We start from the raw sequence: 15,410 nt of genomic DNA on the forward strand, positions 1-15,410 counted from the left end.
TTCTGCGCCCACGCACACCGGCAGTGTAGAAGGTCCTGGTAGTATCCAGGAAGGGACACTACCCAACCCAAAAGTATCTGTAACCTATAGAAATGTCTCCTTCCCCACCCTGCAGAGAGAAGAAGGTACCCATAGTCTCACTCTGGAGTAGAGATAAGACACAGGCTCAGCTCTGGTGAGCTGTAAATTGGTGTCTGACCCCAATGTCTCCGCTTTCCCAGCCTCACCATGCTCATCTTTGAACCCCGCTCTGGCAGCAGGTCACTTACTTGGAGAGGACTTGGAGTTTCTCCCCCTTGACCAGCTGCAGGTCACGGTCACTTGAGGCAGGAAAATCGTACAGCGCAACCACAACAAAGTTATCTGAAAGAAGAAACAACACCATTGAATTCAGCCAGTTCCCTGCCAGAGGGGTGATGGGATCTCACACACAAACACACACACAAGGGGCTCTCAACCCCCCCTGTCCCCCAAAAGCCAAGCTTTCCACCAACCCAGCTTTCCTGCCAACCACAACCTGTGCTCGAGGACTAACGCCGATTCACCAAAGTGTTTCCTGTGTAGGTGTTTTTAAAGCACTCCATACCCACCCTATCCACAAAAAACAGTGTGTCAACAAGAAAAAAAAAGGGTTTGTGTGGAATAAGAAGGGTCATAAATAACCTGACAGTGTTTGGCCTGAGTTTCGCGTGGCAGTAAATGAAAACTGCTGTAGCAACATTTCTCTGGGATTTGACTCAAAAAGATCAGGCTTTCTTGATGGAAAAAGGTATAAAATCATCTCAGTGTCTGTTACTTGAGCCCATTGCTAGGATTCAGGTCTCCCTCCAGGTGCTCCTGACTCAGCCTGTATCTTGCCATCCCTTTTAAGCACTACTCCTTGCAGATGTTGTATCACGTTTAAGTCACACTGCTGCTTTTGAACCAGCACTTCTCTAGCACCTGGCTGCTCTGCTCAACTGAAATTCCCAAGGGGGTGGTAAATGCTCCAGGATGCCCTTCCCTCTCCCTGGACCCGATGCACTTTAGATGCTCCAGACCACAAAACCGGTGCTCTGTGTCTCCCATTTGGCTTGCAACCCACCTGGACTGAGGCTGTGAGCAAACCTGCATCCCCATCCCCTACCCTGCCACCTTGCTTTTACTCCAGCCATGTTGGCCGAGCCTGACATTTGGCACGGCAAAATGAAGTTTCACTCTCCAGCGCACGTGAGCCGTGCCATGCGTGGCAAAGCTGCCACCTGGTACGTGTCCTGGGAGGTTGCTAACCCTCCCTGGGGCAGATCTCCATGGGCTGGAGCTGAATCGCCACCTTTGCAAGCCCGGGTTGTGCCGGTGCTGCTCTCGGAGAGGTTGTGCAACCATTCACACACGCTCTGCAGGCTCGCAGCTACTGAAGCAGAAATGAGCGGCTATTTTGGGGTAGGTCGAACTTTGCAAAGAGGATCAGCACATGCACACAAACAGAAAAAGCAAACCTAAACACAATGGTGGAAAAAAAAAAAAAAAAAGAAAGATAAAAAGAAAAAGAAAAGTATGAATAAAAAAGAAGAATAAAAAAAATAAAATAAAAATAAAAAATAAAAATAAAGAGAAAAAGAAAAAGAAAAAGAGAAAAAGAAAAAGAAAAAGAAAAAGAAAAAGAAAAAGAAAAAGAAAAAGAAAAAGAAAAAGAAAAAGAAAAAGAAAAAGAAAAAGAAAAAGAAAAAGAAAAAGAAAAAGAAAAAAAGAGAAACATAATTTGCTGGAGAATGTTTTATCTTGTACAGAGCCTAATTAAGGCACTGAGAGTGATGGACAGCCTATAAATAGCATTTTTCAAAACAGACTGTCAAGCCACAGTCTCTGTGTGACCTTTCCAAATAATGCCACCAGCAAGAGACCCAGACTGGCCCTTTGTCATTGCAAGATAACATGTCTCTGGGGCAACTTGGGTTTTGTGTCTGTGTGAGGCCTGGCTGCTGCTCTGCTGGAGATTTATTGGAGAGGAGGGAGGAGAAAGGGTCAGCGTGGGTGGAAATGTAGCTTTGTAAACCAAAGCCCTGAGCAGTTCCCTTCAGGCTTGCGAGCAGGAACCTGGAGATCCATGAGAAGTTTCAGCAGAGCCTCGCTCTCTCCTACGTATGGGGAAAAGGATGATCGCTCACAAGGGAGAAGGCTTTGAAGTCTTAAAATAGCTTGCACAGCTGGGGGCTTCCCCTTGAGGCATCTCAAAGCAATTTGGCGTCAGCAATGCACCCAAACTCTTGTTGCCTCCTTGAGAAGGTTGTCATCACGCAGCTTCACTGACTGACGTGAAAGGCTTCTGGGCATGTGCCTACTGCAGGGTGTCATAGAATCATAGAATCATCTGGTTCGGAAGGGACCTCCAAAGGTCATCTAGTCTGACCTCCCCGCAGTCAGTGGGGACACCCCCAACTAGACCAGGTTGCCCAGGGCCTTGTCGAGCTTCACCTTGAATGTCTCCAGGGAAGGGGCCTCAACCACCTCCCTTGGCAACCTGTTCCAGTGCTCCACCACCCTCATGGTAAAGAATTTATTCCTAATGTCTAATCTAAACATGCTTTTTTCCAGTTTAAAGCCATTACCCCTTGTTCTGTCGCTGCAGGCCTTTGTAAACAGACTGTCTCCAGCCTTCCTGTAGGCCCCCTCATGTACTGGAAGGCCGCTATGAGGTCTCCCCGGAGCCTCCTCTTCTCCAGGCTGAACAACCCCAGCTCCCTCAGCCTGTCCTCGTAGCAGAGGTGCTCCAACCCCCTGATCATTTTCGTGGCCCTCCTCTGGACCCTCTCTATCAGGTCCATGTCCTTCTTATATTGAGGGCTCCAGACCTGCACACAGTACTCCAGGGGAGGTCTCACCAGAGCAAAGTGGCAGAATCACCTCTCTGGATCTGCTGGCAACACATCTCTTGATGCAGCCCAGGATGGGATTGGCCTTCTGGGCTGCAAGTGCACATTGCTTGCTCATGTCCAGCTTCTCGTCCATCAGCACCCCCAAGTCCCTTTCCTCAGGGCTGCTTTCTAATACCTCATCCCCCAGTCTGTATTGATAGCGTCCACAATGAACACGTTCATCCACACGCGCCATCCTGCTCCTCTTGGAAGTAAAATAATGCAGTGGTGGCGCTTTTGCTTTGAAAAATAGAAGCAAATGTGTGAACTTCTTCAAGCACAGAGTGGCTGTGTGTTCCGGAAAAGAAAATGAAAAATCTGGTTTTGATCTTGAAGTGATCGACATAAGTACAAATAAAATGAACAACAACAAAAAAAAAAACCCAAACCAAACAAAACAAAAAAACCAAACAAAAAAAAAATGGAGAGGAAAAAAGAAAAAGAGCAAACATAGCAGGAACAAAAAGGTTTTATATGCTGAAAAAAATATTACAATCACCTCTTATCCCCTTCTCAACATACATGTTGAGAAACATTGCACACTTAAGTGAGCCAGAAGAAAAGCTCTCTCTGCTCCAGCCAGCAGGACCTGCCATCTCATGATGAAAGTGACTCTTCCGGTCTCGGAGTCTGTCACCCCACCGAGAAACAGCCTGGATAATACTTTCTTGGCCTATTTGATCAAGTTAGGTCATAAGTGACTCTCCAGCCCCCGGCGCAGAGAAGCCATTGGGGCTGCCTTACAGATAACGCTACCAGCCCGGAGACTTTGATTGCCAGCCAAATGCATCTTGGCTCAGAGCTGCTGTCAGGAAGGTCAGATACCAGCTCGGTTTGCACAGGCTGAGTGCCAGTTTGATGGCTTAATAGAAATGATTCAAACAGTCTTCCCACCGCTGCCCCATCGTGAATGGAAGATCTTTGCAACCATCCCACGGCTACGGAGCCAGGCTGAGACCGCACCAGGGTCCCCCAGAGGACCATCAATTGGTTTAGAGTTGTGCTAGGATGGTCATGGGGTAAATGGCAACTTGCAGCACGTGTGTTGGCCGGCTGGGTGAGCTGAGCTATGAGTTCCTGCTGCTGAAAATGGGTCCAGCTTTCTGTTTCAGTGTGGCATGGGCTACTTCACCAAGGTAAACGTGTACTAGAAAAGCATGCCTTCAAAATGCACAGCTGCTGGTGGCACACCAGCCTTGTTCCATCAAGAAGAACACCATTACAACCCATTGGTGGAGATGCAGAAGACCATGGGCTGGGACTGGTGCATCTCCAGCAAGCCCAGGTGTGACAGCCTGGGACAAGTCTCCTGGGACATCCAGGCTTGCACTGCGAGGGTTTTTTCTGACAACTACCTTTCTGCCTTGTGTTTTGACACAGTGGATGTGTTTGGCAGATAATTTCTGCTTTCCTCATAAAATCGTCTCAGACCCAAACTCATAACTTTTTATTAGGAAATCTGAACATTTTGGGCAACTCCCACTCACCCTCCTTCCCCCTCTTGTTTTTGATTGGAAATGCCCATTTTTGATGATAAGTTTGAATTTCTCATTGAAAAGCCAGCCTTTTTGGTAGAAACAACCCCTCCTGTTTCCAGTTAAGCTCAGAAGGTAGTTTCTGACAGCATTCTTTTCAAACTCAAATCTGTATTCAGGGAACAATAGTAAAAATGACTAAGGGATTTGATACTATCTTAAGACGCCTCAGAAGACCTCAATTTCCAGAGCATGCTTAGCTCCTACCCCTGAAAATCAATCCTGTTCGTACCATGGTTAGCCAAAAGCAAGTGCACAGAGCTGTAAGAAGTTGCGGTTCCTCAATCAGAACAAACGGCCTCACAGAGAGACCAATTTTTTATGCAGTTGCAGGTTGTTATAATGCCTGAGGACAAACACCCAAAACAACCAGCTCCCTCCACCAGTGGTACTTAAATCCAGCTGTGAGCAGCTGGCAGGGCAAAGGCAGGGGTTTATTCTATGTCTTATCTATCTAATGCCAGCGAATAGCAGCAGCTGTAGCCATGGAGCTGTTGTGTTTGGGAACCACCATCATGGGCCAAGACTTTGCTGTGCTGGGAGCCTTAGAGGTGCAGAATTAAAGATAAGTTTTGACCCTACAGAGACATGGAGCCAACCTTAAAGACATTGTGAGTGCTTAGGGCACCAGGCTAAAATGAATGAGAGACTCACAGGATGGAAGAACCCACCCCAAGTGGAAAGTGGATTGGCGATGCTGCCAACACCACAGCTGAATCCAGAGATTTAAATTCCTTGCCTGCCTTTGTGTTATTTCCATTAAGCTAAATAACGTCAGGACGAATTAGGCTTTTGTTAACAATAAATAAATCAGTGATTTCTGAGAGTATGAGTGGTGTGAAAGCTTGAAATTGTGAAACAAGTTGCACAAGACCAAGATCAGGAAAAAAAATAAAAATCAAAATGCAAAGAATGCAAAAAAAATGAAGAGGGAAAAAAAAAAGTTTTTTATTTTATATTATTTCACACTTCCATAGTCAATAATTTTGCCTGATTGAACTTGAAGTGCTCCCACAGGATATAGTTCAGCTCTTTGATTTTTTTTTTTTACAGGATTGAATTGCCTGGATTTTGTGCTTTCTCTATCAATTCACTTGAATTTACTTCTTTCATGAGAATATCTCAGATATCTCAAATATCTCAGATATCTCAAATATCTCACATGGTTCCTGTCAGCCGATTTTGCCACACAGGGCAGAGTCAGACATAGCATCATTTCTGGAAACTTGGGCACTGGTAGAGAAAAATAAGAAGTTCCCCAGACTTCTGCTGTGAATATTCCTCCAAAAATGGAACTGAACCTAACAAACCAAAATATTTTTGAGAGCTGAAAATGGCTAAGATGGTACCTAATGCATTTTTTAGCATCTTTCTACTTCTGCCTTCTGGCATGAAGCAGAAGTAAAAGCCGCCTCCCTGAAGATAGCTTCTGTTGCTCTTCTCACCAGAGTGAGAAGGTTGATAAAAACCCTGTGAAAAACTGGTGATGTCTGCTCGGTTGTGGAGGTAGGAGAGCACGGTCACTTGGAAATGTCCCATGGACACAGCTTTGCAAAAGAAAGCACGGTTTCTGGAAAAACGGTGCTTCCACAGAAACGTACCCCGATTCACATGGTTGAAGAGCTACTCCTCCCACCAATTTGATCTCCATAACAAATATCAATTTTGAAGCAGGAGTTCCTCTCTCTCTGCCCCATGGCAAAGACCCTCCATCGTCACCCATAAAACCTAGGAAGACCTAGGTCTGCTGTTCCACCCATCCTATTTACTTGTCACCCCACTTTTTCCTTTCCTCATGCCCTGTCTCCCCTAACCCTACATTTTTGCCCACGTGAGGAACTTTTGTGTGTTGCTGACTGCTTTCTTCTAAGCTTTCTCTATTTTTTTGCCCTCTTCTAATTCTCCCTATCTCTCTCTCTGTCCTTAATCTGCAAAACTTTGACAGAAATTCAGGTAGCAGAGGGCTTCCTGCTGAAAGGCAATCATCTACCGAATGCCATCTGCAACCCACAGATAATTGCAGAGGTGGATGAAGCCAACAAACAGTCCCCAAGCAGGGGCTCTGTGCATCCCTATTTTAGATTCTTTCCTTTCTTCTCGTTCTCTTTGTAGCCTCGCTGGGCTCTCTGATGCCTGCTATTTTCTCTGAAATTTTCGGCCGGCTGCATAGAGCCTCCCCAAGTTGTCGCGCTGCAGACAGGGCACAGAGGAATCTCACCCAGTGGATGTCTCAGATCCCACTTTGCTCGGCCAATGAAGAAGGAGTGCTTTTTCCCCTCTTAATTTCTTTGATGAGCAGGGGAAACTGGCAGCTACAAACAGTTAGGGGTGTAAACTGAATCTTCCAAAAGACGCTGATAAACTCCCCGCCGGGCAAAGCGAAAGATGCGGAAACCACACGCCTGCAACACGGCGGTGTGTTCTCAAGACCTGCTGTTGGGGAGACCACCACCTCGCCAAACCCCACGGGAAGGTGAAGAAAACAGCAATTGAGCTAAGAATCTTACCTTGTGCAGAGGCTTGGTTTAGATGAGAGATGTTGATAAATTGTCTGCCCTTTGGTAGAAATAGAGAGAAAGAAAAAAAAAAAGAAGACATTTATTACTTTGCCGTGCTTGCAGGAAGACCTGCTCTTGGCTTCACAGATGGGTGGGAGTCTGATCTGGAGCCCACTGTATTCAGTCAGCAGCCCCTGCATCTGGCTCCGTGTGTGTCGTGATCACTTTAGCACACTTTGCCATGGTGTGTTCGTAGCTGTCTTGGCAGTCAGCTTGAATAATCCTTGGGTCCCCTCTGAATAAAAGCATAAATCTGCTACCCACTCGTTTAGACCCTGCTCTATCTAACTCTTGTTCACAGATGCCAGATTTCGGATCAATGGGGGATGAGGCGTGAATGATCCCATTGAGAAATGACAATTGCAATATTATTTGAAGCAGAAAACCCGGGCTACCCTTTGTCGTAATTGTCCCAAGGTTCATGGAACATCCTTTGCTCAGGGATATGTTCAAAAAATGGAGGCAGTGGCTATATTAGCAAATTAAAGAGCAGCAAAGTACTGCAACTCCTCTAGGCACGCTTTTAAAACATCAACGTGGTCCCTAGTTTGGTTTGGCCCAGAGCCCGAGAGTGGCCATTTGACCACCTAATCAGCAGCTGGGATGCAGCCACCTGGATTTGTGGGCTGAGAGATTAATCCTATGGAAGTCTCCAGGTGGGCTCTGTTGGCCTCTACCCAACTTCAAACGCCAGTCCTGTGGTCAGTCCAAGGCACAGTGCCTAGTCATTAAAGTGGGTGTTTGACCACTGCCAGGGCTACTTATATATTTGTAAAAGGAGTGAACTACAGAAGCTTAATTAAAAACATCTAGCGCTTTCCGGCTGTACCACCCTTTGACTCCTACTCAGCAGCAGTGTGGGCTGGGAGCACGGCTCACCCACCGCCCTTTCTAATTTAGCTGAAAGAAATATGGACTTCCCCTGACATGTGAGAGCTTAGTGCCCGTGGCAAAAAAAAATAATGAGTGTCAGAAGGTGATTGATGATACTGTATTTACACCGATAGCAGCTCCTCTCCAGTGAGGTGGAGAGAAGGAAATTTAAGAAAAGAACATCTTGGTAGATCTGATATCTGCTGTCATGAAAACTGGGCTTCATAACTATGGGAGAACTCAGAAATGAAACTAAAGGAGAGAAAAATATCTCCACTGACTGTCATCAAAAGCAATGATGGGCAATTCCTGCCCCCTCTCCGAGCTCAAGGCCCAGGATGGTTTTCACATGACAGTTGCACCTAGAGTTTCTCTTGTGGTAGCTGATGGATGCAGGGCTGACAGGGGCAAGAAAAGAGAAAACAACTTTGTGTCCTCTGTACAGCAACAGACAGGTAGATAAAGTGATTTACCAGGTTTAAACAAGGGGTCTGTCATTTAAGGTCTCCTAAATCCGATCCTGGTGTCCCACTGATCTGTGTCCATGCAAGGAGAGGCCGTTTGAATCCAAAGGGAGCAGGCAATGCTCAGTGTTCTTGATTCTCAGCCCGCCCCAACACGGATTAGCTGTAGACCCTCTTTGGTGAACCTCTTGTCCTCCCTGATGGTAAAGTTTCCGCTGCGGTTTGCAGCTTTGAATCTTAGCCTGAATCTGACCCATCTTTGTGCTGTTTGCAAGTCAGCAACATCAGCTTGGGCTGCAGAGCGCTGAGGGCAGCAGCCCTGTCTAAAAGATATGGGGACCAGCTCGGAGGACCTGTCTCCAAGCCATGCAGGAGACACAGGGTAGTGGCCTCCGCACCTTCTCTCCCTGTCCCCTACCCTGCTCCACAGTCCAGCCCATGCAAATAATTGTGCCAAACTCAACATGACAAAGCCTTTCGGAGCACCACCATCACTAGCCCATTCAGGGAATTCATGGCCATAACGTATCCCCAACGAGAAAATGGCATCCTTTCTGGTGGAGAAAAAACCTAGAGCTGGACACTGATGACTGAACAGTTCACTCCACATTAAGCCTGGCATAAACATTTGTTTTCTGCCTTTGAACGACATTACCCAATTGGTAACCCAATTTTAGGAAACAGAAGCACTCGAGTTCCTGTTGGCACACGCAAGTATTGCCTTCATCACTCCAGACACTAACTGAGCTGTGGTGGACCCCAAAAGAACACAAAGCTGCAGGCTTACCTTGGGTGGGGCGGGAGGAGGTTTACTCTTGGGTTTTGGGTTGCTTCCAGAAGCGTGTTTCTCATTGGGTGTCAGCTGATTTTTGCTCCAGAGCAAGCCCATCCTGGAAGGAAGACAAAAAAGAACTTTTTAATGAGACTGCTCTTGGGAAAAGGAGCAGGCACTGAGGGACAAAACAGTCTTCTCATTCATGAAGAACAAGTTGGAGAAGATGAGAATGCAGGGCAATGTGATAGCGAAGAGAAGAGTCTAAAGTCATTCTATCTACAGTCCTCCTACTGCCTTGGACCTTGTGAACCCCACAGTTTCTGTTCCCACATAACTCTGGCATTTCACACTTTGCAGATGAGGTTCAGACAGACGCTATAAGTCACCAGAAGAAAATAAGCACAAATGACTGCTTTGGATATGTCCCCTACCCAATGTAGAGGTCCCCAGTCAGCATTGAGCAAACTTCCTCCAGAACTGGGTGATGCGTACACTGCTGGAGGGTCAAAGAAAGGTGTAGATCCTGGGAATATCCCTGTGCTGAACTGCTCAGGTGTACCAAGCCTTCAAGAGTGTCATACAGTCCTTGGAACAAGACCTAGCTGTACTCATGCTGCTCAGAACCTTCTGTAGGTCATGTCCCTCCCATGCAGCAAGAGCAGCACACAGACATGGTACCTGTCTGCATGGTACCAGTCCCACCCTTCCTTGTGCTTAAGCAGCACAGACACACACTCAGCTTGTCCACGAAGGCATGGGACCTGATGGGACACTTTGGAGGACTGCAAGAAGAGTCCAACGTGGTGTAGTCTTGCATCCTTCCTGCCTGTAAAGTGTGGGCCTAAGCTTTGACTCAGTTGTCCATATGCAATGTACCTTTTGATGTGCTCTGGGGTCCCACACGGTGTGGGTCTCCCATACATCCTGGATTATGGTTCCCAATCCCATGTGTGTGTCTTGGACCTTCTGGACACCTCAAGGACCACTAGACATAAATGAATCAAACCCTTTCCATGGGCTAACCACTGGTTCACACTAGGGTTTCTACACCTGTGCTTGAGGACTCATTTAACTTGCAGCCCAGAAATGTAATTTCAGCTCTGGTCAATAATTCTAGCATAATCCTGGGTCTGGGTAGCCAAGGTAGCCAAACCATGGCAAACTCAGCCTGCTCAGCCCCCTGAAAAAGTTGAAGCCAACATTACTGAAGTGCTGTTGCCACGAGGATATAAAGATACCTACACCATCCAGCATCAAAGTCTGCCCCAGCTCCTCCTTGGAACAAAAAGGATTGAAAAGTGTGGGCTACATGTCCAAAAAACCCCCAAAGAACCCAACCCCCAAATACTCATAGCTGAGCAAAGATACATTGACTCCTGTTCTTGCCAAAATACCTCAAGGTCTGCAATGAACTTGGAGAATCACAGACTGGAGGATTGGGGACCAATATTGTTAGTCAGTTCCCCCCAAATGTCAGTCTGGCACTGTGTTGTGATAGTTAGACTCTAACAGATGTGTTCAAAAAAAGCTTCCAAGCAAACTAGACTTGCAGGAAAAAAATATTCCAGTAAAAGTAACTTTTTTTTTTTTTCCTTTCTAGCACATATCTAATATATTTCAAAAACTGGGACTCAGAAATGAGGTTTCTAACAGAGCCATCCTATTATTTTATTTTAAGGTGTTATGTTTTTGAAATATATTCTTCCTTCTGCCTCATTTTTATTTTCACTGATAAAGTGAGTAAAATGGAAGAAGTTGGTGAAATATTTCAGGATAGCCCAATACACATTCCCTCCCCACCCCCCACTCCCCAGTCAAAAGTTTTTCAGCATCCAAACTTCTCTCAGCTCTTCTCTGACCCGAGTTTACAGATGGCCCATCCATCTGTAACCAGGTCTCGGCACCATTCTGGGCACCAACAACACGGTTGGAGGGGAAGTTTTGCCCACAGAATCGGCCACCGCATTTCCTGCAGCGAGTTCATGTTCATTTGGCAGCCTCCCTTCCAGGTTGCAACCAGAGTTTGCTTTGATTAGAAGATCTGGTTGTCACGCGATGGCACGTGATTTACTCAGTGAGCTTTCCCCACTCTTCTACTCACAAACTGCTAGAAGGTAACCTTGTGCTGGAATTTACGACTCTGAAGAGCGTTATCTGCCAGGATAGTAAGTGAGAGTAGCTGGAGTTCCCTTTTCACCCAGGGAACTGCAAGGTATCGTTTCAAGTCAAGGCTGGATGATGACAAGTTTCAGGTGTCACTCATTACCAACCAAGAAAGGCACAGTGTCTTCCTATGCACTGAACGTCTATCTATGGTCCTTCTTAGTATCTCACTGGAGCATCTTGGGGTCTTTGATACACTTTGTCCCTGAATGGGAGATACAGAGGTAGCCATTGCCATCTTTTCTACAGAGTGAGGGGATGTGAGATATGACATGAGTCAGCAAAACGCTTCAAGTGCCACTCATGTCACTAGGATGATCTTACAAGAGCATCGATGGACCATCTGCAGGATGGTGGATGTACGTTTTGGGGGTTTGAGGTGCTCTTAGTCAGAGAACTGGTTGGGCAAAGTGGGAAAGGGCATGGAGGAAGGTCAACCTCAGCAAGCCCCATCAGGGACTTGTGGCCGTCCCAGCTGCTCTGACAAGGTTTTAGAGGAGTGTGGACCGTGCTCTAATCTGTGCATCTCTCCACTGTGCCCCTGTGTCCAGGAGGACATTGCAACCCTCTCTGCACCATGCTGAGGCTGGAGACACCTCTCTGCGTGCTTGCACAAGCTGAGCTTTCTCCTCGCATGCGAGACACATCCGTCCAAAAGCGGCACAGAGAAGTGAACAGCATGTCCCGGCATGGGTGGGAAATGGAACCGGCAAAAAGTCTCCCACAAAGGTCACTCGTTCCCACCCACGCACAGAGGACGTTAGCACAGCTCTGGGTATTCACAGCCCCTACCAGATCCACCCTTTGCGCTCCCCAGGTGGCCTCTGCAGCCTTCAGCAGCCAACATGACCATCCTTCTTCCCGCAGGTGCTATAAAAAAATCCCAAAATAGGGCCACAGAAAAATGTTGTCAGATGCAGAGAGCTGCTGGTGGGCTCCTAGCCCACAGCTGGTGGAGTTTTCATTTTTTAAACAGTAATTTTTTATTTTTTTTAAAAGAGTGGTTGAGTTCAATGTACGTTGATCTGCAGAGTTTCTCCTTCTGATTAATCTTTTTTAAAATTAGCTTCCCAAAAATATTTTGAGAAAAGTAACTCACAACCATTTTATTGGTTTTGGGTTGGGTCTGTTGTTTTTTTTTTTCCCGGTGGAAAAGAGCACCGGGGAGAAAACAGTAGCTCAGAAAAGCATGAAAATTTCCTTTTGTGAATTTACAGTTTTTTCACATCTAAAAATATTTGTTTATTTTTAATAACTAAGAGCAGGGAAAGGGGAAACTTGTTTCCTCAACTTTACTCACGTCCAAAAAATGAAGTTTTATAAAACAAGTTCTTTTTCAAGAAACCAGAAATCAAAATGGAACAAAAAAAAAATTAAGACAACGCAAATTTTTTCCATATGCTTGAAAAGTTTGAGCAAAAAATAGTCCAGCTTAGCTGCTGATAATTTTTGAGTAAAAATATTTGATGCAGAAGTCTTCCTGAGAGAGTCAAGCAAGACTTTTCTGAAAAAGTCGGTAGACACAAGGATGGTGAGCTCTGTGTAGCATCCAACTCGTAACACGTGAGACAGACATGTAGGTCACAGGAACACTGGATGCTTCTATAGGACCTCAAAAACTTGCTGTGTGCCCCATATTGCAGTTTGGCAGAAGGCAATTTTAGCAACCTTCAGAGGGGCAGTTGAGGTGACATTTTGGCTAGTGACAGCTGGATACAGGTACAGATGTTCCAGCAGTAATGAGCCAAGGGGACGTCTTCTGAAGATCCCACCAAAAATTCCTGCTCCAGCAATTGTTCCTCTGGCATTTGGACAACACCTTCATGGTGGAGAGGATGTGACTAAATGTCCTGTCACTAGCCCATCTTCAAAGAGGGTTGGAGAACATACAGGAGCAACCTATCAAGCTGAACTTGGAACTCCAGGGGGACCAGTAGAGGTAGACACAAGTCTTTGTTGACCACAGGGTTGGGAGACCTGCCTTGCCCCTACACTCGGTGTGTTTTGAGTGTCTAGGGTGGGCTAAAGCAAACAGGACAGTGTCAAATTGGACCTGCTGGATGCACTCACTCCTTTTAAGCAGCAGGTCAGAGGGTAGGATGGAGGTTCCTGGGCTGCTACACACACGCTGCAAGCATTTGCCCATCTCATCTTTACAGTAAACAGTCCTGCACCATGGGCACACCATCTACTGCTGCTGGGTGGTTTCTGCTACCAGAACAAGAGAGCTCAAAAGTCATTTCTGATGTGAACACAGCAATGTCTTCTGCAACAGGAATGTGGATGACACAGAAAAACGGCCTTGGGAATGCAGGGGCAGGTGCGGGGAAAAAATAAGACAGAATCTAGCAGAAAAGCAGAAGTCTTGGCTCATCATTTGCCTCACCCCCATGAAACTGCCATGGAAAAACAGGTTAAGAGCCAAGCAAGCCAATAGTGTTTCACTGTGAGGGCAGCTCGAAAAAAAACCCCAAGCCCAGTGAAATCACAAAATGAACCCCCTTTCCATTCAGATTCTGGGGCGGGCCCAACAAAGTGTTTTCATAGTTCACCAAGATTAGATGCTTCACCTCATTTTAAAACTTCAGAATGTCTTTTTTTAAGAAAACACACTTGAAAAGGATATGCCATTAAAAACTCTAAAAAATTACTTTGAAAATGCAGATACATCCAATTATGAAGGGCTTTAAATGCTAAATTTCTCTTTGCAAGTCCTCCCCCTTCCAGAACGAATTGCTGAAATTAATTAATTTTGGATACAATAATTTAAGTATTCCAGATTTGCAGTTTTTGCATCATCAAGGAACAAAAAAGGTACAGTAGAAAAAAAATATTCCACCAGTTCTAGGAATATCACAGATGCATTGAATTATCTTTTTCCTCAATAAAATAGCTCTTCAATACATTTCCTGGCCTGGCACTCTTATATTGCTTTGCAAGACACAAAACCCAAGAATTACTGAAGATCTTGGCGAGATCAGCTACTTAAACAGGAATGAAGATTTGCCACCAAAGTGTTTTCTACTGTGACGGTTTTCTACTTTTGCTGGGTTTTGGTCAAGTTCTTTTTATCCCTTTTTAAAAATGATTAGTGGCTTTGTTGCTAGGAGGTGGTTAGAAGACCGCTACAAACACGTGTGCTGTGCTATAAAAAGCACTGACCATGCAGAAGGTCTTGCTCAGAGGCAGAAGGTGGAGACTACAGCCACCATCCTCTAGAATACAGTGGCCAAAATCTTGCTGAAGACCCTTCACTGCACACGGGAGGGCAGCGAGACCTTCTGTGATGATCAGCCTGGTCTGGTGGAAGGTGTCCCTGCCCAGGGCAGGAGGATTGGAACTAGGTGATCTTTAAGGTCCCTTCCAACACAAACCTTTCCATCATTCTATGATACACCCAGCACTGGTTCCCCAGATAACATCAGGGGTACACATTGCAGAAATGAGATTGGAGACCATCAGCTTATTTTGGGATTCCTTGCTGCAATCCTAAACCAGCCTGCCATTGCAATGTAAGTCTGCCCTGAATCTATCAGCTTTCCTAGGCCATGCTTTGAGGGTACACTTGGCCCAAGCAAACAAACCAAACAGAAAATCTGGCTGTTTCCGGCCTTTCTGCCTTTCTGAAGAGCTGGGACACCCCATGGGAGAAGGCTGTGTGCGAGGCTGGGGGGTGGGAGCGCACAGATTTCCAGGACCCTGAGTTTAAACAGATGCAAAAAGTTTCTTGACAGGCAAAAAAAAAAAAAAAAAAAAAAAGAAGGAGATAATAAAAACTCGTTGCTCTCTCCAGAAGTAGAAAACAGTCGCCTGTTGCCAGAGTGGTCATTCACTAATCAAAACATCTGTCTGGAGGAAAAATGGCTGCTTACATTGAGCATTGCGCCCTGCTGGAACCTGGCAGATGCTCAACTGAGCTGCAAAAGGCTGCGGGCCAGGGAGCAGAGCCAGGGCTCAGGGTCCCAGGAGAGGGAGGGGAAGAGCTGGAGGGCAGACTGTGTATCCCACCTTCCTTAAACATGCTTTCCTCATGAGCTCACCCCAGGCGTTGCATCAGCCAGGTGGGACATCTGCTGGGGATGGCTCTGCAGGATCTGAGGTCCTGCAGCGCACAGGGAGGTGGGACGCACTGGAGAGGGGGAAGGAGG

The 15,410-nt window shown here is 46.2% G+C and overlaps 1 protein-coding gene across 2 annotated transcripts in view; it reads right to left on the reverse strand.

Annotated features, from left to right (window-relative positions):
* The window catches only part of BLK (BLK proto-oncogene, Src family tyrosine kinase), a 46,619-nt gene that overhangs the window by 20,581 nt on the left and 10,628 nt on the right, over positions 1-15,410 (reverse strand). For both annotated transcript variants that reach the window (XM_074153753.1, XM_074153752.1), the window contains exons 2-4: positions 9,112-9,214; positions 6,937-6,985; positions 270-363 (exon numbers count right to left, since the gene is read on the reverse strand). In XM_074153753.1, the coding sequence (XP_074009854.1) occupies positions 270-363; positions 6,937-6,985; positions 9,112-9,213 (245 nt within the window). In that variant the 5' untranslated portion in view covers position 9,214. The remainder of the gene's footprint in view (positions 1-269; positions 364-6,936; positions 6,986-9,111; positions 9,215-15,410) is intronic.

Source organism: Numenius arquata, chromosome 9 (genome assembly GCF_964106895.1).
Source record: "Numenius arquata chromosome 9, bNumArq3.hap1.1, whole genome shotgun sequence".
In the NCBI taxonomy this organism is placed as follows: domain Eukaryota; kingdom Metazoa; phylum Chordata; class Aves; order Charadriiformes; family Scolopacidae; genus Numenius; species Numenius arquata.